Here is a 26,125-nt window from a genome sequence, read left to right as displayed (position 1 = left end):
AGGTGCAGCTGACATGTTCGGGCCAGAGATTGGATGTAGGGGGTAAATGATAGATCAGAGTCGAATATGACCCCAAGGCAGCGGGCGTGTTGTCTAGGAGTTATGGTGGCGCCACACACTGAGATGGAGATGTCAGGAGGAGGTCGGTTAGTGGAGGGTGGAAATACCAGTAAGTCAGTTTTAGAGAGGTTTAGTTTTAGGTAGAGAGAGGACATGGTGGGGGCGGGCGTGGAAGGGCGAATATGGATTCCGTTATTGTACTACGGCGGGATGAAGAAGTATTTGATCACAGCTGTGTCGCCGGATAACCCTGTAATGTCCATACACTGAGCCCTATAGTAACAGCATGCAGAGAGCTCCCCCTAGTACCGTGATGGCGAACCTATGACACGCGTGTCAGCACTGACACGCGTAGCCATAGTCGCTGACACGGGGCCACCCCTGTTAATGAATACCGGCAGGGGCCGTGACTCCCCTGCTGGTATTCACTAACCAGCACTACTGGCAGTGCTGATCACGGCGCACACTGTGATGTCAGTGTGCACCAGGATCCTCCTCCCCCCGTCCCCCGACGTCTTCTACCTGTTGGTTCCGCGTCCGGGGAAGGAGGCGTCCTGCAACACACTGACGTCACAGTGTGCGCCGGACATCATCGCTGTTGGCGGCACGCTGTGGAAAGGAGAAGCGGAGCATCCACGAGGTAAGCACATGGGTCTCGTGGAGGGCAGTGACCGCTGGGGGTCTCCCACTGTGAGGGGGCAGTCAACGCTGGGGGGCCCACTGTAAGGGGGCAGTCACCGCTGGGAGGCCTCTGTGGGGGGCAGATACCGCTGGGGGGCCTCTGTGGGGGGCAGGTAATGCTGGAGGCTGCTGTTGGGTCAGGTACTACTGGGGGCCTCTGTGGGGGGCAGATACTGCTGGGGGCTGCTGTGGGGGTAGATACTGCTGGGGGCCGCTGTGGGGGGCAGATATTGCTAGGGGCCGTTGTGGGGGGCAGATACTGATGGGGGCCGCTGTGGGGGGCAGATACTGCTGGGGGGCCACTGTGGGTGGCGCTGTTGCTTCTGGGGGCCTGCTGTGGGTGGCGCTGTCTCTGCTGGGGGACCCGCTGTGGGGGTCGCTGTCGCTGCTGGGGAGCCGCTGTGGGGGGCATTGTCACTGCTGGGGGGGCCGCTGTGGGGGGCGCTGTTGCTTCTGGGGGCCCGCTGTGGGGGGAGCTGTCGCTGCTGGGGGGCCCGCTGTGGGTGGCGCTGTTGCTGCTGGGGTGCCCGCTGTGGGGGGAGATGTCGCTGCTGGGGGCCGCTGTGGGGGGCACTGTCACTGTTGGTGGCTCATCATTACTGGGATAAGTGAGGGGGAGGCAGCGAGAGGCGAGGGCCTGTGCTATGGGGGGTTGGGGTTTATTAAATACAGTTATATATTACAATTATACATATTTGTTATTAAAACTATAAATATCGCAAATTTATGGATTTTTTATCGAAGTGACGCACCACCCGAGTTCTGCTCCGTTTTTTGGCGAATTTTGACACACCGAGCTCAAAAGGTTGCCCATCACTGCCCTAGTAGTGGCTGCAGGCTACTATGACCTCCGGCTGCTACGTCTTTGTGCGCGGTCACCTGCGTTGCTCTGCTGTTTGTTTGCACATAAAAGCGCAGGACGTCACAAGCTTCTTTGTCGCCTCCTGGGGGCCTAGCGACCCGCATAAAAATCTCCGTAAAACGCAGGATTACAATGAAAGTGCATATTTATTGAGTTTTTATGCACCCCATTTATATCATTGTGGAGTTTGTGTGAAATCTGTACTAAAACGCCGAACATAAAACATACTGTGTGTTACTTTGCTCATTTAACGCGATCGTGTTGGAGGCGCCATTGACCGTATTTACCATTAGCTGTGATGCTATCGGGATCCACGGTTAGATTTCCAATCCTGCCAGTCCTTCTTGCTTCATCGAATGTGTCTCTCATCTCTGCTTCATCCGGCACAGTGTCATTAGCGGGATAGATGGCGTCCATGTCGGCCTTCACTGATCCTGGACTGTTAGAAATAACATAGGCTTTACTATACGGAAAATCAGAGACTCGTCACACATAGATTCAGGGGTGAAAATCTGCTGCCGCCTTCATACAGGGACGCCGACCCCACAGCATCACGAGATCGTATCCTCTGACAACCCCATTCACTGAGCAGGACCCCAGCATCTAGAGGATAATGGGGGAGTCTCATTATTGGATCCCCTGCAACCTGTTGTTATGCTGCATACCTGCCAACCTTTCAGCAGTGAAGAGGGGCACATATAGCGGCATGCTATGGGCAACACTAGAAAGTTATATAACTGGCTGCACCTCTCTGTATCCCAAAATACTACCCATCAGTGACCCCTCACAATAAGGCCTCCTGTCCACGGCACACATGGATGCCATCTGCTGAATCCCGCAGTGGAATCCAGCCGTGCCCGCCGACATGGGCAAAACTATCATTCTCTTACCGGTTCAGATCCAGCGCGGTTCTCCTCTGTTGCAGCCGGATCTTTGTTCTGCCCGGCGGATGCATCCAGGCGTGCCACCATCGCGCCCGGCACATGCACGGTGCTTTTGTTTTTCAAAATCTCCTGCTTTTCCGCGGATCCGTGGCATGTCCACAGCGACACCTGTGGCTCTGCCACGGATCGGACGGCTTCCATTGACTTCAAGGGAAGCTGTCTGTGTGGGAATCCGCAGAAAATGGAGCATGCTGCAACTATCTCCTGCGACAGCGTTCTGACGGGGAAAAAAAAAATCACATCCGCATTGTTTGAAATTGTTTTGCGGATGCTAATGCCTCCCTATGGGCGGCTTGAGTTGCGGATCTTCCACGCGGGTGCCCAGAGCGGGTTCCACAAATCAAATCCGCCTGTGCACATTGGGCCTTATGGTGACCAAATCTGGGAGGGTCGGGACACATGTATAAGTAGTGCAGTGTAGTATAGTAGCAGTCAAATAACTGCATCTTCAAGTCCGCTCGAGCGACAAGAACAAAGCTAAAGTTTAAATGAAATAAAAAACTTCATTTTTATTGAAAAAACCCTCATTTTAGGTATCGCTGTGTTTATAAAGGCCGGCACCATAAAAGATGTTATGTCTGTTATACCGCACGGGGAATTGTGGAACAGAAACCAAAATGCCAGAACTGTTGTTCATCCGCCTCGCAAACAAAGCAATAAAAGGTGATTAAAGTCACATGTGGCCTAAAATGGTACCAATGAAGACTACAACTCGTCCCACAATAAGCAAAACCCAACACAGCATGAATGGGTCGACACAATGATGCAAGTTCAGTGACCCCGATAGTAAGTGTCTTCGGGACCCACAGAGCTTGCACATTGTAATAACTCTTTGTTTTCCATGGATTCATTTACATGGGCATTGCTTCTCTCGCACTGATGGCGCACGATGGAAAAACTGAAGCAAGTCCTATTTTCATGCAAACCTCACACAACAAATGGATGGGGTTTCCCTGTGCGGTGCAATGCGAGTTGTACCCGAGAATCTTGTGTGCTATTCGCTATCGGCCTTAGCATTCCTAATAAGCATCTTGCGGTACCTTGATAGTGGCCCCAATGGTAATAGTAGCCCCATTAGCAGCCGCAGTAGTAATAGTGCCCCCGTTAGTAGTCCCAGAAGTTGTAGTGTCCCCTGATAGTGGCCCCAATGGTAATAGTAGCCCCATTAGCAGCCCCAGTAGTAATAGTGCCCCCGTTAGTGGTTGCAGTAGTTGTAGTGTCCCCTGATAGTGGCCCCAATGATAATAGTAGCCCCATTAGCAGCCCCAGTAGTAATAGTGCCCCCGTTACTGGTCGCAGAAGTTGTAGTGTCCCCCGATAGTGACCCCAATGGTAATAGTAGCCCCATTAGCAGCCCCAGTAGTAATAGTGCCCCCGTTAGTGGTCGCAGAAGTTGTAGTGTCCCCCGATAGTGGCCCCAATGGTAATAGTAGCCCCATTAGCAGCCCCAGTAGTAATAGTGCCCCCGTTACTGGTCGCAGTAGTTGTAGTGTCCCCCATAGTGGCCACAGTCACCTCACCTTTCCGTTGCCACTCTGCTCACTGTCCCTCCAGATCCCACTGATCCTTCCTGGTCTCAGTCCCGACAGCTGGTCACATGCTTGATAGCACATGACTGCTGCAGCCAATCACTGACCTTATTTGTGCTAACTGGCTGCAGTGAGATGACTGGGGAGCAGCGGGATCGGGAGGAGCGGTGAACAGAGCGGAGAAGCAGCAAAAAAGATGAATATAATATTTTTTTCACTTGCTGGCCTTAAGGCGGAGTTGGGGGGCAGACAACCCTTCATATCTGGGACTAAAGTGTGATTGTTCTCAGTAAGAGAAACCCAGTAATCTTGTAGATACGAGACCTTTTAATGGCTGACAAATACATGATGTTACAGTGAGCTATCGAACATCTCAGGCTGAATGGAACAGATCTAAAGACAGATTTATATAAATCCGTATACAGATGATCACATGGGAGGGCACCAACATTATCTCAGTGCTATTAATCACAACATGTCTGTGCCCTCTTATCCTGCTCTGCAATTTGTTTCAAGTGCAAATTAATCACACTGTGACTGCGCCTCCCATGTAGAGATGAGCGAACCTACTCAGCCACGCCCCTTTTTCGCCCGAGCACCGCGATTTTCGAGTATTTCCTTACTCGGGCGAAAAGATTTGTGGGGGCGCCGTGGGTGAGTGGGGGGTTGCAGCGGGGAGTGGGGGGGAGAGGGAGAGAGAGAGGGCTCCCCTCTGTTCCCCGCTGCTACCGCCGGCTCCGCCACGCCTCCCCCCGCCCCCCAGCGCCCCCCGAATCTTTTCACCCGAGTATGGAAGTACTCGAAAATCGCGGTGCTCGATCGAGTAATTACGCGAAACGAGTAGGTTCGCTCATCTCTACTCCCATGTGATCATGTGTATATGTTTTTATATAATTACATCTTTAGATCTGTTCCATGAAGCCTGAGGAAGAACCCGGAGAGGTCTGAAAGTGCGCTGTAACATCATGTGTTTCTTAGCCATTAAAAGGCATTCTATCTACAAGATTACTTGGTTTCTCCTACTGAGAACAATCGCACTTTGCTCTACTGGATAACACCGGACCAAACCTTTTGCATTATATCTGGGACTGACTTGCAGAATCTGGGACGGTTGGGGAGACGTGATGTTGGGGTAACTGATGGTTTCAGCGCTTTCATCCCATGCAGCGATGCCAGCCAAAGGTAATAAATACGGAAATACACAAAATAATAGACTACAATTATTGCCCATGTGGCCTTTTTGGGGAACTACAGATAGTCCCCTACTTATGAACAGCTTCCGTTCCAGGATCCCGCTCCATACAACGCCGGGTGCAGGCTGCTTCTTCCTGCTGACAGCCGGCCGCAGCAGCTCCAACAAGCCGCGCCGCTCATCGGTGCTGTTGACGCATTACATCATACTGCAGGACAGGCTTGATTGTATCTAGCGAAGTTCATAACGTGAACGTTCACAAGTAGGGAAGTATCTATACATGTAATTGTCACTGCTTTCCTCATACTATAACACATTGTTCTCCAAACTCCAGTCCTTACCACCCTCCAGCAGGTCAGGTTTTCAGGATTCCTATAGTATTGCCCGGGGGATGACATTATTATCAGTGCGGCAGACATTATCACGGGATCCTGTCTATAGGATATCCTCAAATCATGACCTGCTGGGGGGTCGTGGGGACTGAAGATGAAACACAGCTATAACACATCAATGACTTTACTCACCTTAAACGATTGACTCTTAATTCTACATTACGCCTTATCCTCTGCAGCAGTGCCAGCAACTACGGGGAGACAAAATGATGAGGAGTCAAACCAATGTCCCAGTTGTGGTGCCCGTCACCCTGGTGAGACTGCAGCGGCAGCACAGCTTTATACGGAAATGACATATTATAAGGGGTTTCCTACTCACTTTATAACTACTGGGGGAGGGGACACAATATTTATTTTGATGACTTTTCTACTAGAACAAACTTAAAATAAATGCTTTAATATTGTGATTTTCCCGCTGGCCACCGACGCAGTCGTAATAGGCGGACACTCCGGTTTTCTGCAGCTTACTTCTCAGCTTTGCCAGAACAGAATCATCTGATATCAGTAAACGGTGCGGGAGTTAAAGGGGATGTATCCCCCGTATCTTGTTGTACTGATTACACCTTATGGATAACATATCAATGTAAGCAGGACCCAACACTATAAGGAGGAGTGAAGATGAGCTGCAAGAAGAGCCTCCTGCTGTGGTGGGCTTGTCACCTCTATGCAGTAAATGGTTGGCCAATAAATTGAAGGGGCGCAGTGGAATACTATATGTCACCTATAGAACCCATGGTGTGTGAGAAAAGCAGCACAAGGAGCGCCCCCAGGTGGTACCAGCTGGTTGCCTGGATGACTTCTATCTACGACTGGGACGATTACAATGGACTACTGAATTCAAAAGTAATGATACTGTGACTTGATATAAAACTATTGTGTTCCCCATCGTCCCTCTCTCCCATCTGAGGTACTTAGTGATAGAACAATGTTACTTACAGCAGAAATTATTTCTCTGATCAACATCTGGGCCTCCGTGGACTGAAGGTCGTTATATGGCGCCATATACTCTCTGTTTGTAAATGTCATAGCTATAGGCACTTTCTGTTTTCCAGTCTCTGATGTTGGTGGTGGTGACTTTGTTGTTGATTTTTCTGTGGTAGTTTGTGGGTTTGTTGTTGCTCGAGACTCTGCAGTTGTCAGAGAATCCATGCTTGTCGTTAGAGGCGGTGTAGTAGTTGCAGTCATTGTAGTTATGGTAACTTCAGATGTGGTGGTGGTGGTGGCACTTAGTGTGGTGGTAAATTCAGGTGTCATGGTTGTACTCGCTGTACTGGTGACTTCATTTATCGTGGTAGCGACTTCAGGTGTCGTTGTGGCACTTGGTGTGGCGGTGACTTCAGGTGTCGTTGTGGTGGCACTTGGTGTGGTAGTGACTTCAGGTGTCATTGTGGCACTTGCTGTAGTGAGGACTTCAGGTGTTGTTGTGGCTTCTGGAGTGGTGGTGGCACTTGGTGTGGTGGTGACTTCTGGTGTGATGGTGGCATTTAGTGTTGTGGTGACTTCGGGTGTTGTGGTTGCACTTGGTGTGGTAGTGACTTCAGGTGTTGTAGTAGCACTTGGTGTGGTGGTGACTTCAAATGTTGTGGTGGCACCTGGTGTAGTGGTGACCTCAGGTGTTGTTGTGACTTCAGGTGTTGTGGTGGCACTTGCTGTGGTGGTGACTTCAGGTGTTGTGGTAGCACTTGGTGTGGTGGTGACTTCAGATGTTGTGGTGGCACCTGGTGGGGTGGTGACTTCAGGTGTTGTTGTAGCACCTGGTGTGGTGGTGACTTCAGGTGTCATGGTGGTGACTTCAGGTGATGTGGTGGCACCTGGTGTGGTGGTGACTTCAGTTGTTGTGGTGGCACCTGGTGTGGTGGTGACTTCAGTTGTTGCGGTGGCACTTGGTGTGGTGGTGACTTCAGGTGTTGTGGCAGCACTTGGTGTGGTCGTGACTTCAGAAGTTGTGGTGGCACCTGGTGCGGTGGTGACTTCAGGTGTTGTTGTAGCACCTGGTGTGGTAGTGACTTCAGGTGTTGTGGTGGCACTTGGTGTGGTGGTAGTGACATCAGGTGTTGTGGTAGCACTTGGTGTGGTAGTGACTTCAGGTGTTGTGGTGGCACTTGGTGTGGTGGTGACTTCAGGTTTTCTGGTAGCACTTGGTGTGGTGGTGACTTCAGCTGTTGTCGTTGCACTTGGTGTGGTGGTGACTTCAGCTGTTGTGGTGGAACCTGGTGTGGTGGTGGTGACTTCAGCTGTTGTGGTGGCACCTGGTGTGGTGGTGGCACTTGGTGTGGTGGTGACTTCAGCTGTTGTTGTTCCACTTGGTGTGGTAGTGACTTCAGGTGTTGTGGTGGCACCTGGAGTGGTGGTGACTTCAGGTGTTGTGGTGACCTTAAATGTCGTGGTGGAACTTGGTGTGGTGGTGACTTCAGGTGTTGTAGTAGCACTTGGTGTGGTGGTGACTTCAAATGTTGTGATGACACCTGGTGTGGTGGTGACCTCAGGTGTTGTTGTGACTTCAGGTGTTGTGGTGGCACTTGCTGTGGTGGTGACTTCAGGTGTTGTGGTGGCACCTGGTGTGGTGGTGACTTCAGGTGTTGTTGTAGCACTTGGTGTGGTGGTAACTTCAGGTGTTGTGGTAGCACTTGGTGTGGTGGTGACTTCAGATGTTGTGGTGGCACCTGGTGTGGTGGTGACTTCAGGTGTTGTTGTAGCACTTGGTGTGGTGGTAACTTCAGGTGTTGTGGTAGCACTTGGTGTGGTGGTGACTTCAGGTGTTGTGGTGACTTCAGGTGTCGTGGTGACTTCAGGTGTTGTGGTAGCACTTGGTGTGGTGGTGACTTCAGATGTTGTGGTGGCACCTGGTGTGGTGGTGACTTCAGGTGTTGTTGTAGCACTTGGTGTGGTGGTAACTTCAGGTGTTGTGGTAGCACTTGGTGTGGTGGTGACTTCAGATGTTGTGGTGGCACCTGGTGTGGTGGTGACTTCAGGTGTTGTTGTAGCACTTGGTGTGGTGGTAACTTCAGGTGTTGTGGTAGCACTTGGTGTGGTGGTGACTTCAGGTGTTGTGGTGACTTCAGGTGTCATGGTGACTTCAGGTGTCATGGTGGCACTTGCTGTGGTAGTGACTTCAGGTGTTGTGGTGGCACTTGCTGTGGTAGTGACTTCAGGTGTTGTGGTAGCACTTGGTGTGGTGGTGACTTCAGGTGTCATTGTGGCACTTGGTGTGGTGGTGACTTCAGCTGACGTGGTGGCACTTGGTGTGGTAGTGACTTCAGCTGTTGTGGTGGCACCTGGTGTGGTGGTGACTTCAGCTGTTGTGGTGGCACCTGGTGTGGTGGTGACGTCAGCTGTTGTGGTGGCACCTGGTGTGGTGGTGGCACTTGGTGTGGTGATGACTTCAGCTGTTGTGGTTCCACTTGGTGTGGTGGTGACTTCAGGTGTTGTGGTGACTTCAGGTGTAGTGGTGGCACTTGCTGTGCTGGTGACTTCAGGTGTTGTGGTAGCACTTGGTGTGGTGGTGACTTCAGCTGTTGTGGTGGTGGCACTTGGTGTGGTGGTGACTTCAGCTGTTGTGGTTCCACTTGGTGTGGTGGTGACTTCAGGTGTTGTGGTGACTTCAGGTGTAGTGGTGGCACCTGGTGTGGTGGTGACTTCAGGTGTTGTGGTGGCACCTGGTGTGGTGGTTACTTCAGGTGTTGTTGTAGCACTTGGTGTGGTGGTGACTTCAGGTGTCATTGTGGCACTTGGTGTGGTGGTGACTTCAGCTGTCGTGGTGGCACTTGGTGTGGTGGTGACTTCAGGTGTTGTGGTAGCACTTGGTGTGGTGGTGACTTCAGATGATGTGGTGGCACCTGGTGTGGTGGTGGCACTTGGTGTGGTGGTGACTTCAGGTGTTGTGGTAGCACTTGGTGTGGTGGTGACTTCAGATGTTGTGGTGGCACCTGGTGTGGTGGTGACTTCAGCTGTTGTGGTTCCACTTGGTGTGGTGGTGACTTCAGCTGTCGTGGTGGCACTTGGTGTTGTAGTAAAAGTTGTCATGGACTGAGTTGTAGTTTCCTCAAATACTTGTGTACCTATAAAACATAGAACATACATTTGGATGATTATTCTGTGCTGAGTTTGGAGTAAACTTATATCCTAAGTGTAACCATAGTAACCGTCGCGCTGCCGGGAATTCGGATAATATTGTATTCTAGCTTGAAAATTATTGGTCCAAAATTCTGAGCTTATTAATGTCTAAGTATATCTTTCTGCTACAGAGCTGCAAACCTTCTGCAGAGCCTCAGTGTAAACCAGTGATTTTGAACAGGGCAGGAAATCATGTTGGTAGCGCCAACATATTCCGCAGCGCTTACATAGACAGGGGGAATACAGAAAGACAAAATACAAAAATTACAGAACCACGGTTACATAGTAATCAGTTGATGGAAAAAATAGGGGTGAGGGTTCTGCTGCAACGAGGTTACATACTACAGATAATGGGGTGATAGAGAAGGTAAAGGGCCGGAGATGTGCACTGTATGGCGGGGTGGAGATGTGCCCGGTATGGCGAGGTGGAGATGTGCACTGTATGGCGGGGTGGAGATGTGCACAGTATGGCGAGGTGGAGAGTGAGGGGTGATATACACATAGACAATGGTCAGACATTTAGCCGTGTGATGGCAGAATACTTATGACTGCAGGAGCGGTTTATGATGGCTAGCAGGGATTGCAGTCAGTAGGTCAGGGAGCATGTTATCAGGTGGAGTACAGAGGGGTTTGTTTAGGGAATGCGGTATGCCTCCCTGGAAAGGTGCGTTTTTAGAGCACGCCTGAAGTTCTGCGAGTCCTGGATTGCTCGGGTAACCTTTGGCAGTGCTTTCCAGAGGACCGGTGCTGCTCTGGAGAAGTCTTGGAGGCGGGAATGAGAAGTTCGAATTAAAGGGGCGCTCAGTCTGGTTTCGTTAGCAGAGCGTAGAGCCCGGGCTGGTTGATGGATTGAGATGAGGGAGGCGATATAGGGGGGCGCTGCACTGTGGAGGGCTTTGTGGATGAAGGTAGTGAGTTTAAATTGAATTCTGTATTTAACGGGCAGCCAGCGCAGTGACTGGCACAGGGCAGAGGCGTCTGAGTAGTGGCTGGACAGGAAGATGAGCCTGGCTGCCGCATTCAGGATGGATTGGAGGGGGTAGAGTCTGGTGCAGGGGAGGCCGATCAGCAACGAGTTGTAATAATCGAGCCGGGAGTGGATGAGGGCGACAGTGAGCGTTTTTAGCGAGTCCACAGTGAGAAAAGAGCGGATTCTTGCGATGTTCTTGAGGTGCAGCTGACATGTTCGGGCCAGAGATTGGATGTAGGGGGTAAATGATAGATCAGAGTCGAATATAACCCCAAGGCAGCGGGCATGTTGTCTAGGAGTTATGGTGGCACCACACACTGAGATGGAGATGTCAGGATGAGGTCGGTTAGTGGAGGGTGGAAATACCAGTAAGTCAGTTTTAGAGAGGTTTAGTTTTAGGTAGAGAGAGGACATGGTGGGGGCGGGCGTGGAAGGGCGAATATGGATTCCGTTATTGTACTACGGCGGGATGAAGAAGTATTTGATCACAGCTGTGTCCCTGGATAACCCTGTAATGTCCATACACTGAGCCCTATAGTAACAGCATGCAGAGAGCTCCCCCTAGTACCGTGATGGCGAACCTATGACACGCGTATCAGCACTGACACGTGTAGCCATAGTCGCTGACACGGGGCCACCCCTGTTAATGAATACCGGCAAGGGCCGTGACTCCCCTGCTGGTATTCACTAACCAGCACTACTGGCAGTGCTGATCACGGCGCACACTGTGATGTCAGTGTGCACCAGGATCCTCCTCCCCCCGTCCCCCGACGTCTTCTACCTGTTGGTTCCGCGTCCGGGGGAGGAGGCGTCCTGCAACACACTGACGTCACAGTGTGCGCCGGACATCATCGCTGTTGGCGGCACGCTGTGGAAAGGAGAAGCGGAGCATCCACGAGGTAAGCACATGGGTCTCGTGGAGGGCAGTGACCGCTGGGGGTCTCCCACTGTGAGGGGGCAGTCAACGCTGGGGGGCCCACTGTAAGGGGGCAGTCACCGCTGGGAGGCCTCTGTGGGGGGCAGATACCACTGGGAGGCTCACTGTAAGCGGCAGTGACCGCTGGGGTCCCACTTTAGGGGGCAGTCACCGCTGGGGGTCCACTGTAAGAGGGCAGTCACCGCTGGGGGGGTCCACTGTAGGGGGCAGTCACCTCTGGGGGGCCCACTGTAAGGGGCAGTCACCGTTGGGAGGCCTCTGTTGGGGGCAGATACCGCTGGGGGGCCTCTGTGGGGGGCAGGTAATGCTGGAGGCTGCTGTTGGGTCAGGTACTACTGGGGGCCTCTGTGGGGGGCAGATACTGCTGGGGGCTGCTGTGGGGGGTAGATACTGCTGGGGGCCGCTGTGGGGGGCAGATATTGCTAGGGGCCGTTGTGGGGGGCAGATACTGATGGGGGCCGCTGTGGGGGGCAGATACTGCTGGGGGGCCACTGTGGGTGGCGCTGTTGCTTCTGGGGGCCCGCTGTGGGTGGCGCTGTCTCTGCTGGGGGACCCGCTGTGGGGGTCGCTGTCGCTGCTGGGGAGCCGCTGTGGGGGGCATTGTCACTGCTGGGGGGGCCGCTGTGGGGGGCGCTGTTTCTTCTGGGGGCCCGCTGTGGGTGGCGCTGTCGCTGCTGGGGGGCCCGCTGTGGGTGGCGCTGTCGCTGCTGGGGTGCCCGCTGTGGGGGGAGCTGTCGCTGCTGGGGGGCCCGCTGTCGGGGGAGCTGTCGCTGCTGGGGGCCGCTGTGGGGGGCGCTGTCGCTGCTGGGGGGCCCGCTGTGGGGGGCACTGTCACTGTTGGTGGCTCATCATTACTGGGATAAGTGAGGGGGAGGCAGCGAGAGGCGAGGGCCTGTGCTATGGGGGTTGGGGGTTTATTAAATACAGTTATATATTACAATTATACATATTTGTTATTTAAACAATAAATATCGCAAATTTATGGATTTTTTCTCGAAGTGACACACCACCCGGGTTATGCTCCGTTTTTTGGCGAATTTTGACACACCGAGCTCAAAAGGTTGCCCATCACTGCCCTAGTAGTGGCTGCAGGCTACTATGACCTCCGGCTGCTACGTCTTTGTGCGCGGTCACCTGCGTTGCTCTGCTGTTTGTTTGCACATAAAAGCGCAGGACGTCACAAGCTTCTTTGTCGCCTCCTGGGGGCCTAGCGACCCGCATAAAAATCTCCGTAAAACGCAGGATTACAATGAAAGTGCATATTTATTGAGTTTTTTATGCATCCCATTTATATCATTGTGGAGTTTGTGTGAAATCTGTACTAAAACGCCGAACATAAAACATACTGTGTGTTACTTTGCTCATTTAACGCGATCGTGTTGGAGGCGCCATTGACCGTATTTACCATTAGTTGTGATGCTGTCGGGATCCACGGTTAGATTTCCAATCCTGCCAGTCCTTCTTGCTTCATCGAATGTGTCTCTCATCTCTGCTTCATCCGGCACAGTGTCATTAGCGGGATAGATGGCGTCCATGTCGGCCTTCACTGATCCTGGACTGTTAGAAATAACATAGGCTTTACTATACGGAAAATCAGAGACTCGTCACACATAGATTCAGGGGTGAAAATCAGCTGCCGCCTTCATACAGGGACGCCGACCCCACAGCATCACGAGATCGTATCCTCTGACAACCCCATTCACTGAGCAGGACCCCAGCATCTAGAGGATAATGGGGGAGTCTCATTATTGGATCCCCTGCAACCTGTTGTTGTGCTGCATACCTGCCAACCTTTCAGCAGTGAAGAGGGGCACATATAGCGGCATGCTATGGGCAACACTAGAAAGTTATATAACCGGCGGCACCTCTCTGTATCCCATAATACTACCCATCAGTGACCCCTCACAGTAAGGCCTCCTGTCCACGGCACACATGGATGCCATCTGCTGAATCCCGCAGTGGAATCCAGCCGTGCCCGCCGACATGGGCAAAACTAACATTCTCTTACCGGTTCAGATCCAGCGCGGTTCTCCTCTGTCGCAGCCGGATCTTTGTTCTGCCCGGCGGATGCATCCAGGCGTGCCGCCATCGCGCCCGGCACATGCGCAGTGCTTTTGTTTTTCAAAACCTCCTGCTTTTCCGCGGATCCGTGGCATGTCCACAGCGACACCTGTGGCTCTGCCACGGATCGGACGGCTTCCATTGACTTCAAGGGAAGCTGTCTGTGTGGGAATCCACAGAAAATGGAGTATGCTGCAACTATCTCCTGCGACAGCGTTCTGACGGGAAAAAAAATCACATCCGCATGCTTGAAATTGTTTTGCGGAAGCTAATGCCTCCCTATGGGCGGCTTGACTTGCGGATCTTCCATGCGGGTGCCCAGAGCGGGTTCCACAAATCAAATCCGCCTGTGGACATTGGGCCTTATAGTGACCAAATCTGGGAGGGTCGGGACACATGTATAAGTAGTGCAGTGTAGTATAGTAGCAGTCAAATAACTGCATCTTCAAGTCCGCTCGAGCGAAAAGAACAAAGCTAAAGTTTAACCCCTTGAGTGGCGGGTTTCCTACCACCCTGTCGTGCCCACCAGGGCAGGTTTTTAAAAATGGTCTAATCATTGAATTTCAACTAATTTTGCAGTTGCGTCTCAAGAGCCATAACTTTTTCATTTTTCCATTGACATGGCCATATAAGGGCTTGTTTTTTGAGGGACAAGTTGTGATTTTTTTAAACGGGGGGGAGGAAAAAAAGAAATGGGCAAAAAAGAAAAAAAAGGGGCCATGTCATTAAGGGGTTAAATAATGTATTAACTTCCTTCTCTGGGTCATTACGATGCATGGATACCACATGTGTGATTGTATTTTTGATTTTTTACAAAGTAAAGGGAGACAAGTGTTTTTATTATTTTTTTTATAATTTTTTAACTTTTTTTTTTTTTAAATTTTAATTTTTTGTCCCTTTAGGGGACTTCCACAGGGACCCATCAGGACCGCTGATCACATTCCGGGGGTCCGATGGTGACAGCCCTTTACATGCTGCAGTGACAGCCCTTTACATGCTGCAGTCACATAGACTGCAGCATGTAAAGGGTTAACACAGCAGAGATCGGAGGTTTTCTCTGATCTCTGCTGTAAGAGCTGGTACCTAGCTGTCCTCTGACAGCCAAGCACCAAGCTCTCCCTGTCACAGAGACCATCGGCTTGCTTCTGACAAGCCGATGGTCTCTATGGCAACCTGTAAACAAAGCAGGAGGTTGCCGATATATCGGCAATATCTTCTGCTGGTTTTTCAAAGCCCTTGCTTTTTTCTCTGTGGGACTGTGCAGGCAGAGCACACTGTCACAGCTTGTGGCATTGTGCTCTGCAGCTCCCATTGTGATACATAGCCTGGAAATCTTCCAGGGTATATCACTATGGGCAGTGGTGCTCGTCCTGGAAAATTTCCGGGCGTGCCACTCAAGGGGTTAAATGAAATAAAAAACTTCATTTTTTTATTGAAAAAACCCTCATTTTAGGTATCGCTGTGTTTATAAAGGCCGGCACCATAAAAGATGTTATGTCTGTTATACCGCACGGGGAATAGTGGAACAGAAACCAAAATGCCAGAACTGCTGTTCATCCGCCTCGCAAACAAAGCAATAAAAGGTGATTGAAGTCACATGTGGCCTAAAATGGTACCAATGAAGACTACAACTCGTCCCACAATAAGCAAAACCCAACACAGCATGAATGGGTCGACACAATGATGCAAGTTCAGTGACCCCGATAGTAAGTGTCTTCGGGACCCACAGAGCTTGCACATTGTAATAACTCTTTGTTTTCCATGGATTCATTTACATGGGCATTGCTTCTCTCGCACTGATGGCGCACGATGGAAAAACTGAAGCAAGTCCTATTTTCATGCAAACCTCACACAACAAATGGATGGGGTTTCCCTGTGCGGTGCAATGCGAGCTGTGCCCGAGAATCTTGTGTGCTATTCGCTATCGGCCTTAGCATTCCTAATAAGCATCTTGTGGTACCTTGATAGTGGCCCCAATGGTAATAGTAGCCCCATTAGCAGCCCCAGTAGTAATAGTGCCCCCGTTACTGGTCGCAGTAGTTGTAGTGTCCCCCGATAGTGACCCCAATGGTAATAGTATCCCCATTAGCAGCCCCAGTAGTAATAGTGCCCCCGTTAGTAGTCCCAGAAGTTGTAGTGTCCCCCGATAGTGGCCCCAATAGTAATAGTAACCCCATTAGCAGCCCCAGTAGTAATAGTGCCCCCGTTACTGGTCGCAGTAGTTGTAGTGTTCCCCATAGGGGCCACAGTCACCTCACCTTTCCGTTGCCACTCTGCTCACTGTCCCTCCAGATCCTGCTGATCCTTCCTGGTCTCAGTCCCGACAGCTGGTCACATGCTTGATGGCACATGACTGCTGCAGCCAATCACTGACCTTATTTGTGCTAACTGACTGCAGTGAGATGACTGGGGAGCAGCGGGATCGGGAGGAGCGGTGAACAGAGCGGAGAAGCAGCAAAAAGATGAATATAATATTTTTTTTCACTTGCTGGCCTTAAGGGGGAGTTGGGGGGCAGACAACCCTTCATATCTGGGACTAAAGTGTGATTGTTCTCAGTAAGAGAAACCCAGTAATCTTGTAGATACGAGACCTTTTAATGGCTGACAAATACATGATGTTACAGTGAGCTATCGAACATCTCAGGCTGAATGGAACAGATCTAAAGACAGATTTATATAAATCCGTATACACATGATCACATGGGAGGGCACCAACATTATGTAAGTGCTATTAATCACAACATGTCTGTGCCCTCTTATCCTGCTCTGCAATTTGTTTCAAGTGCAAATTAATCACACTGTGACTGCGCCTCCCATGTAGAGATGAGCGAACCTACTCAGCCACGCCCCTTTTTCGCCCGAGCACCGCGATTTTTGAGTACTTCCGTACTCGGGCGAAAAGATTCGGGGGGCGCCGTAGGTGAGTGGGGGGTTGCAATGGGGAGTGGGGGGGAGAGGGAGAGAGAGAGGGCTCCCCTCTGTTCCCCGCTGCTACCCCCCGCTCCGCCACGAATCCCCCCGCCCCCCGAATCTTTTCACCCGAGTACTGAAGTACTCGAAAATCGCGGTGCTCGATCGAGTAATTACTCGAATCGAGTAGGTTCGCTCATCTCTACTCCCATGTGATCATGTGTATATGTTTTTATATAATTACGTCTTTAGATCTGTTCCATTAAGCCTGAGGAAGAACCCGGAGAGGTCTGAAAGCTCGCTGTAGCATCATGTGTTTGTCAGCCATTAAAAGCATCCTATCTACAAGATTACTTGGTTTCTCTTACTGAGAACAATCACACTTTGCTCTACTGGATAACACCGGACCAAACCTTTTTCGTTATATCTGGGACTGTCTTGCAGAATCTGGGACGGTTGGGGAGACGTGATGTTGGGGTAACTGCTGGTTTCAGCGCTTTCATCCCATGCAGCGATGCCAGCCAAAGGTAAAAAATACGGAAATACACAAAATAATAGACTATAATTATTGAACTACAGATAGTCCCCTACTTATGAACAGCTTCTGTTCCAGGATCCCGCTCCATACAACGCCGGGTGCAGGCTGCTTCTTCCTGCTGACAGCCGGCCGCAGCAGCTCCAACAAGCCGCGCCGCTCATCGGTGCTGTTGACGCATTACATCATACTGCAGGACAGGCTTGATTGTATCTAGCGAAGTTCATAACGTGAACGTTCACAAGTAGGGAAGTATCTATACATGTAATTGTCACTGCTTTCCTCATACTATAACACATTGTTCTCCAAACTCCAGTCCTTACGACCCTCCAGCAGGTCAGGTTTTCAGGATTCCTATAGTATTGCCCGGGGGATGACATTATTATCAGTGCGGCAGACATTATCACGGGATCCTGTCTATAGGATATCCTCAAATCATGACCTACTGGGGGGTCGTGGGGACTGAAGATTGGGAAACACAGCTATAACACATCAATGACTTTACTCACCTTAAACGATTGACTCTTAATTCTACATTACGCCTTATCCTCTGCAGCAGTGCCAGCAACTACGGGGAGACAAAATGATGAGGAGTCAAACCAATGTCCCAGTTGTGGCGCCCGTCACCCTGGTGAGACTGCAGCGGCAGGACAGCTTTATACGGAAATGACATATTATAAGGGGTTTCCTACTCACTTTATAACTACTGGGGGAGGGGACACAATATTTATTTTGATGACTTTTCTACTAGAACAAACTTAAAATAAATGCTTTAATATTGTGATTTTCCCGCTGGCCACCGACGCAGTCGTAATAGGCGGACACTCCGGTTTTCTGCAGCTCCCTTCTCAGCTTTGCCAGAACAGAATCATCTGATATCAGTAAACGGTGCGGGAGTTAAAGGGGATGTATCCCCCGTATCTTGTACTGATTACACCTTATGGATAACATATCAATGTAAGCAGGACCCAACACTATAAGGAGGAGTGAAGATGAGCTGCAAGAAGAGCCTCCTGCTGTGGTGGGCTTGTCGCCTCTATGCAGTAAATGGTCGGCCAATAAATTGAAGGGGCGCAGTGGAATACTATATGTCACCTATAGAACCCATGGTGTGTGATAAAAGCAGCACAAGGAGCGCCCCCAGGTGGTACCAGCTGGTTGCCTGGATGACTTCTATCTACGACTGGGACGATTACAATGGACTACTGAATTCAAAAGTAATGATACTGTGACTTGATATAAAACTATTGTGTTCCCCATCGTCCCTCTCTCCCATCTGAGGTACTTAGTGATAGAACAATATTACTTACAGCAGAAATTATTTCTCTGATCAACATCTGGGCCTCCGGGGACTGAAGGTCGTTATATGGCGCCATATACTCTCTGTTTGTAAATGTCATAGCTATAGGCACTTTCTGTTTTCCAGTCTCTGATGTTGGTGGTGGTGACTTTGTTGTTGATTTTTCTGTGGTAGTTTGTGGCTTTGTTGTTGTTGGAGACTCTGCAGTTGTCAGAGAATCCATGCTTGTCGTTAGAGGCGGTGTAGTAGTTGGAGTCATTGTAGTTATGGTAACTTCAGATGTGGTGGTGGTGGTGGCACTTAGTGTGGTGGTAAATTCAGGTGTCATGGTTGTACTCGCTGTACTGGTGACTTCATTTATCGTGGTAGCGACTTCAGGTGTCGTTGTGGCACTTGGTGTGGTGGTGACTTCAGGTGTCGTTGTGGTGGCACTTGGTGTGGTAGTGACTTCAGGTATCATAGTGGCGCTTGCTGTGGTGGTGTCTTCAGGTGTTGTGGTGCCACTGGGTGTGGTGGTGACTTCAGGTGTTGTGGTGGCACCTGGTGTGGTGGTGGCACTTGGTGTGGTGGTGACTTCAGCTGTTGTGGTTCCACTTGGTGTGGTGGTGACTTCAGGTGTTGTGGTGGCTTCAGGTGTCGTGGTGGCACTTGCTGCGGTGGTGACTTCAGGTTTTGTGGTGGCACCCGGTGTGGTGGTCACTTCAGATGTCGTGGTGGCACTTGGTGTGGTGGTGACTTCAAGTGTCGGGGGGGCACTTGGTGCGGTGGTGACTTCAGGTGTCATGGTGGTGACTTCAGGTGTTGTGGTGGCACCTGGTGTGGTGGTGACTTCAGGTGTTGTGGTTGCACTTGGTGTGGTGGTGACCTTAAGTGTCGTGGTGGCACTTGGTGTGTTGGTGACTTCAGGTGTTGTGGTTGCACTTGGTGTGGTGGTGACCTTAAGTGTCGTGGTGGCACTTGGTGTGGTGGTGACTTCAAATGTTGTGGTGGTGACCTCAGGTGTTGTTGTGACTACGGGTGTTGTGGTGGCACTTGCTGTGGTGGTGACTTCAGGTGTTGTGGTAGCACTTGGTGTGGTGGTGACTTCAGATGTTGTGGTGGCACCTGGTGTGGTGGTGACTTCAGGTGTTGTTGTAGCACCTGGTGTGGTAGTGACTTCTGGTGTTGTGGTGGCACTTGGTGTGGTGGTGACTTCAGGTTTTGTGGTAGCACTTGGTGTGGTGGTGACTTCAGGTGTAGTGGTGGCACTTGGTGTCGTGGTGATTTCAGGTGTTGTTGTGGCACCTGGTGTGGTGGTGACTTCAGCTGTTGTGGTGGCACTTTGTGTGTTGGTGACTTCAGCTGTTGTGGTGGCACTTGGTGTGGTGGTGACTTCAGCTGTTGTGGTGGCACCTGGTGTGGTGGTGACTTCAGCTGTTGTGGTGGCACCTGGTGTGGTGGTGGTGACTTCAGCTATTGTGGTGGCACCTGGTGTGGTGGTGACTTCAGGTGTTGTGGTGGCTTCAGGTGTCGTGGTGGCACTTGCTGCGGTGGTGACTTCAGGTTTTGTGGTGGCACCCGGTGTGGTGGTCACTTCAGATGTCGTGGTGGCACTTGGTGTGGTGGTGACTTCAAGTGTCGGGGGGGCACTTGGTGCGGTGGTGACTTCAGGTGTCATGGTGGTGACTTCAGGTGTTGTGGTGGCACCTGGTGTGGTGGTGACTTCAGGTGTTGTGGTTGCACTTGGTGTGGTGGTGACCTTAAGTGTCGTGGTGGCACTTGGTGTGTTGGTGACTTCAGGTGTTGTGGTTGCACTTGGTGTGGTGGTGACCTTAAGTGTCGTGGTGGCACTTGGTGTGGTGGTGACTTCAAATGTTGTGGTGGTGACCTCAGGTGTTGTTGTGACTACGGGTGTTGTGGTGGCACTTGCTGTGGTGGTGACTTCAGGTGTTGTGGTAGCACTTGGTGTGGTGGTGACTTCAGATGTTGTGGTGGCACCTGGTGTGGTGGTGACTTCAGGTGTTGTTGTAGCACCTGGTGTGGTAGTGACTTCTGGTGTTGTGGTGGCACTTGGTGTGGTGGTGACTTCAGGTTTTGTGGTAGCACTTGGTGTGGTGGTGACTTCAGGTGTAGTGGTGGCACTTGGTGTCGTGGTGATTTCAGGTGTTGTTGTGGCACCTGGTGTGGTGGTGACTTCAGCTGTTGTGGTGGCACTTTGTGTGTTGGTGACTTCAGCTGTTGTGGTGGCACTTGGTGTGGTGGTGACTTCAGCTGTTGTGGTGGCACCTGGTGTGGTGGTGACTTCAGCTGTTGTGGTGGCACCTGGTGTGGTGGTGGTGACTTCAGCTATTGTGGTGGCACCTGGTGTGGTGGTGGCACTCGGTGTGGTGGTGACTTCAGCTGTTGTGGTTCCACTTGGTGTTGCGGTGACTTCAGGTGTTGTGGTGGCTTCAGGTGTGGTGGTGACTACAGGTGTCGTGGTGGCACTTGCTGCGGTGGTGACGTCAGGTTTTGTGGTGGCACTTGCTGTGGTGATGACTTCAGGTGTTGTGGTGGCACCCGGTGGGGTGGTTAATTCAGATGTCGTGGTGGCACTTGGTGTGGTGGTGACTTCAGGTGTCATGGTGGTGACTTCAGTTGTTGTGGTGGCACCTGGTGTGGTGGTGGCACCTGGTGTGGTGGTGACTTCAGGTGTTGCGGTTGCACTTGGTGTGGTGGTGACCTTAAGTGTTGTGGTGGCACTTGGTGTGGTGGTGACTTGAGGTGTTGTAGTAGCACTTGGTGTGGTGGTGACTTCAGATGTTGTGGTTGCACCTGGTGTGGTAGTGACTTCTGGTGTTGTGGTGGCACTTGGTGTGGTGGTGACTTCAGGTTTTGTGGTAGCACTTGGTGTGGTGGTGACTTCAGGTGTCATGGTGGTGACTTCAGTTGTTGTGGTGGCACCTGGTGTGGTGGTGGCACCTGGTGTGGTGGTGACTTCAGGTGTTGCGGTTGCACTTGGTGTGGTGGTGACCTTAAGTGTTGTGGTGGCACTTGGTGTGGTGGTGACTTGAGGTGTTGTAGTAGCACTTGGTGTGGTGGTGACTTCAGGTGTTGTTGTAGCACCTGGTGTGGTAGTGACTTCTGGTGTTGTGGTGGCACTTGGTGTGGTGGTGACTTCAGGTTTTGTGGTAGCACTTGGTGTGGTGGTGACTTCAGGTGCCATGCTGGCTTCAGGTGTTGTGGTGGCACTTGGTGTCGTGGTGATTTCAGGTATTGTTGTGGCACCTGGTGTGGTGGTGACTTCAGCTCTTATGGTGGCACTTGGTGTGGTGGTGACTTCAGCTGTTGTGGTGGCACTTAGTGTGGTGGTGACTTCAGCTGTTGTGGTTACACTTGGTGTGGTGGTGACTTCAGCTGTTGTGGTGGCACCTGGTGTGGTGGTGACTTCAGCTGTTGTGGTGGCACCTGGTGTGGTGGTGGTGACTTCAGCTACTGTGGTGGCACCTGGTGTGTTGATGGCACTTGTTGTGGTGGTGACTTCAGGTTTTGTGGTGGCACTTGCTGTGGTGATGACTTCAGGTGTTGTGGTGGCACCCGGTGTGGTGGTTACTTCTGATGTCGTGGTGGCACTTGGTGTGGTGGTGACTTCAGGTGTCATGGTGGTGACTTCAGGTGTTGTGGTGGCACCTGGTGTGGTGGTGACTTCAGGTGTTGTGGTGGCACCTGGTGTGGTGGTGACTTCAGGTGTTGTGGTAGCACTTGGTGTGGTGGTGACTTCAGGTGTTGTGGTGGCTTCAGGTGTGGTGGTGACTACAGGTGTCGTGGTGGCACTTGCTGCGGTGGTGACTTCAGGTTTTGTGGTGGCTCTTGCTGTGGTGATGACTTCAGGTGTTGTGGTGGCACCCGGTGTGGTGGTTACTTCAGATGTCGTGGTGGCACTTGGTGTGGTGGTGACTTCAGGTGTCATAGTGGTGACTTCAGGTGTTGTGGTGGCACCTGGTGTGGTGGTGACTTCAGGTGTTGTGGTGGCACCTGGTGTGGTGGTGACTTCAGGTGTTGTGGTAGCACTTGGTGTGGTGGTGACTTCAGGTGCGATGCTGGCTTCAGGTGTGGTGGTGGCACTTGGTGTCGCGGTGATTTCAGGTGTTGTTGTGGCACCTGGGGTGGTGGTGACTTCAGCTCTTGTGGTGGCACTTGGTGTGGTGGTGACTTCAGCTGTTGTGGTGGCACTTTGTGTGGTGGTGACTTCAGCTGTTGTGGTGGCACTTGGTGTGGTGGTGACTTCAGCTGTTGTGGTGGCACCTGGTGTGGTGGTGGTGACTTCAGCTATTGTGGTGGCACCTGGTGTGGTGGTGACTTCAGGTGTCGTGGTGGCACTTGGTGTGGTGGTGACTGCAGGTGTCGTGGCGGCAATTGCTGTGGTGGAGACTTCAGGTGTCGTGGTGGGACTTGCTGTGGTGGTGTCTTTAGGCTTCATAGTGGCACTTGATGTGGTGGTGACTTCAGGTGTGTTGGTGACTTCCGGAGTTGTGGTGGCACTTGATGTGGTGGTGACTTCAGGTGTCGTTGTGGCACTTGATGTTGTGCGGACTGTGGTGTTTGGAGGTTTTGTAGTTGTCAGCACCTCAGTAGTTGTTGAAGACTGTTTAGTTGTTGTCATAGTACTTGTTGTGGACGCAGCGGTGGTCACTGCTTTTCCTGCAGAATTAGATATATGTAGATATGATTTAGAGCAGAATTAGATGGTTATTGTAAAATATAACACGCAGAATAACCAAATAGGTAAAGATTGGAAAATCAGCAGAACAATATCCTGTTTCTCCATAATAAAAAGAAAGGAAAACATATTTGGTAGCGTTATGCCCCCATTTCCATCTGAAGCTGGCCTTGTGATCAATTGATCATTAGAGGAATCTCTGCTTTGCAATACATTTGCTTAACATGGTCCTCTGCAGGAGAAATGTAGTATTACAGGTAATAGGAAACTACTGATTTAGAGTCTAGGTGTTCTTCTTATATGTGGCCTGCAGTGCATCTCAGCATATCCCCAATTTCTCTGTTATTAAGATGTAATTTTGGAGCACAGTGAGAAAGTTCCACTTACCCGTTGTTGTAGAGTTTGAGGTAGTTTTTGCATTGGTCGTCGTTTGTGCCCCGGCTTCCGCGCACAAGGCTGTGGGCAAGAAACACAGAACATGTCATGATAATAATGGTGAAAATAAAATGTCTCTACTTTGGACGAGTCTTTAGTTGTTCTTTCCATTTATACCACTCAGAGTGTATTCACACGCGCTAGCTGACGGATAGAAATATGGTCAGATACTGAGTGTGAAGGAATTTATGCACATGAGCCTTTTTGTTTCTTGGAGCAATGGTCTGATATTTAAAAAATTCACTACGTGTCCTACTTACTACCTGCAGGTCTTGCTAAAAAAATCACCCAGTACTTTCTTTGGAGTTGTAAAAGCATCACATTCGCATATTGATGTGTTTTTTTACGCGAATGCAATGGGATTTTTAAAAATTTCACTATTGAAACAACTTGTGACTTTTACACGCGTGAAAACTGCGCAAGACGATCACATGTTGCAGAGGTGCAATGCAGTATATTTTCCATGCAAAACAGCAGAAATTGCCAGTGTGAGTTTCCCGGACCGATATCACACTCACCCGTGTGACTGCACCCCGAGGCCTCTTTTACACAAGCGTTATTTTGACGCTAAGTAGGCGCGTAAAAAAATCATGCCCCTTAGAATCAATCATTTCCTGTGGATTCCTTCAAATGTACGATTTTTTTGACGCACCTAAAAAAATCGGATCGCAAAATTTCTTGCTGTGCTAATAGATCGGTCTTGTCCTATCTTTGGATTGCACAATGCAGGAGGCTCTATAGAGGTCTACGGGAGCCATCAGAAAAAGGGAGGGGGAGGGAGGTTAGCAGCAATCAATGAACCAACCGCAGCCATCATGAATGGCTGAGATTGGTTCATCGAGCGCCTCGGTGATTGGCTGAGCTGTGGTGCTCAAGAATAAATTAGAGACAGCGCTACCTGGAGGAGGGATTTTTTAACCCCGTGACCAGGAAGCGCTGACTGAAGATTACAAACAAGTGCCGAAGCCTCAGGAGACGTGTGGCTGAGCCAACAGCGCTTGTTAGATAATGTATGCTTCTGTTTTGCTTTTTACTACAGCTTGGGTTTATTTTCAGGGTAGGGCTTATATTTAAAGCCCCTCTTGCCAAATCCTATCCCCTGAAAATCCCAGCAAAAGAGCGCTACAAAATCACGATATCGCCGTGAGAAAGCACAGTGATTATCGCAGCGATATCACTATTGCTCATGTGGCCTTACGGCTCATTCAGATGGGCGTGAAGACCGCGCTGAAATTAGCAGCACTAAAAAAGCGCAACTATCACTGCGGAAAATCGTATGAACAGCCGACTTTCCGCAAAGCTTTAGCCGTGTTTTTTTTCAACATTGACTGGATGCAAGTGACTAAAAAAATGCGCTGCTATTCTGGGGCGAATATATCCTTCAACTCGCTTCATAGATCCATCTGACATTCATACCCAGTACTACCCGCTGCTTGACTCCCTCCCCCTCCCGCTGGCATTGTTTAGCAGCATTGGACGCAGCTAAACCCCCTCACCCTCCCTTTTTCCTGCCCATAGAAGTCTATGGAGGCTTCTGCGATTTTAAGTTCAAAGATAGAACAAGACTTATTTTTGCACACAGCAGGGAATTTCAGCCGCTCAGTTCAGTCGCTGATGTCCTATCTTGTTAGGTGCGATATATATATATATATATATTATTTTGCTTTGGTTCTATTTGTAACTTAGCTGTGCAAAATGGTCCATGTGAATGAGCCCAAAGGTCATGCTAAAAAATACGCAACATGTTCTATTTTCCTGCACATTTGCACAGGAAACTGAACATTCTGAAGGCATGAAACTAATTGGCAATTTCAAAGGCTGAGAGCATCACTGTGTTGTTTGGTTGGGTTTTTTGGCGCATGGGCAAAAAGTATAGTAAAAAATGCAGTTGTGCAAATTTGCAAAGCCCATTCCACAAAAACACAGCACAGATGCGTGCGCAAATACGCATACGCTCGTGTGAATCAGGCCGAAGGGTCCTATTAGGCCTGTCAACGTCTCGGTTGAATGAGTGAACAATCTCAAAGTTTGCTCTTTTGCTCGTGCAGCCTGTTTATACCTGCAGATCCATCATTGGCGTGTTCAAGCGAGGAATCGTTTAGCCGTTCACATTCGCTGTATAAGTGAGAATGACTGAACGATTAATGAATGAGCCAATGATTATTTTTATGCCATATAAGCAATTCCTCCTCTTCTGCACTCTTAGAGGCTCCAGACTTTAGCGTGCGTAACTGTTTATGCCCATGATGTTGGCTCCATCTGCCATGTGAATTGTGACAATTGCAGACAGCGGCTAGTAGAGGGAGCTCTTGGCACAGTTACATTATGTATCATGGCATGGTATAGTAGAAAGATACAGTATCTATTGATGGAAGTTACAGCTTAAAGGGATATTCCGAGCTCTTTTTTAACTGATGACCTATCCTCTGGATACACCATCATTACTTGATGGAGGGGGATCTGCCGCTCAGGGCGCCCGTCCATCAGCTGATCATCCTGCCCGTTGTTATCAGCGTACAGACGAGG

General features: G+C 50.5%; 2 protein-coding genes and 1 long non-coding RNA gene across 3 annotated transcripts in view; 1 reads left to right on the top strand and 2 right to left on the bottom strand.

The window, feature by feature from the left end:
• Nucleotides 1-26,125, top strand: part of LOC136621988 (uncharacterized) — a 398,847-nt gene that overhangs the window by 189,939 nt on the left and 182,783 nt on the right. The gene's annotated exons all lie outside the window — the stretch shown is intronic.
• The window catches only part of LOC136621985 (mucin-2-like), a 152,149-nt gene that overhangs the window by 111,531 nt on the left and 14,493 nt on the right, over nucleotides 1-26,125 (bottom strand). The window lies entirely within an intron of this gene.
• The window catches only part of LOC136621984 (mucin-19-like), a 69,919-nt gene that overhangs the window by 43,351 nt on the left and 443 nt on the right, over nucleotides 1-26,125 (bottom strand). The window contains exons 2-8 of the mRNA XM_066597906.1: nucleotides 23,552-23,620; nucleotides 18,497-23,145; nucleotides 17,696-17,754; nucleotides 13,086-13,237; nucleotides 6,597-9,718; nucleotides 5,793-5,851; nucleotides 1,891-2,042 (exon numbers count right to left, since the gene is read on the bottom strand). Of these exons, the coding sequence (XP_066454003.1) occupies nucleotides 1,891-2,042; nucleotides 5,793-5,851; nucleotides 6,597-9,718; nucleotides 13,086-13,237; nucleotides 17,696-17,754; nucleotides 18,497-23,145; nucleotides 23,552-23,620 (8,262 nt within the window). The remainder of the gene's footprint in view (nucleotides 1-1,890; nucleotides 2,043-5,792; nucleotides 5,852-6,596; nucleotides 9,719-13,085; nucleotides 13,238-17,695; nucleotides 17,755-18,496; nucleotides 23,146-23,551; nucleotides 23,621-26,125) is intronic.

This window comes from Eleutherodactylus coqui, chromosome 3, assembly GCF_035609145.1.
Source record: "Eleutherodactylus coqui strain aEleCoq1 chromosome 3, aEleCoq1.hap1, whole genome shotgun sequence".
NCBI lineage: Eukaryota > Metazoa > Chordata > Amphibia > Anura > Eleutherodactylidae > Eleutherodactylus > Eleutherodactylus coqui.
Note: the sequence above shows the minus strand (reverse complement) of the source record. Positions and strands in the feature narration are given on the sequence as shown.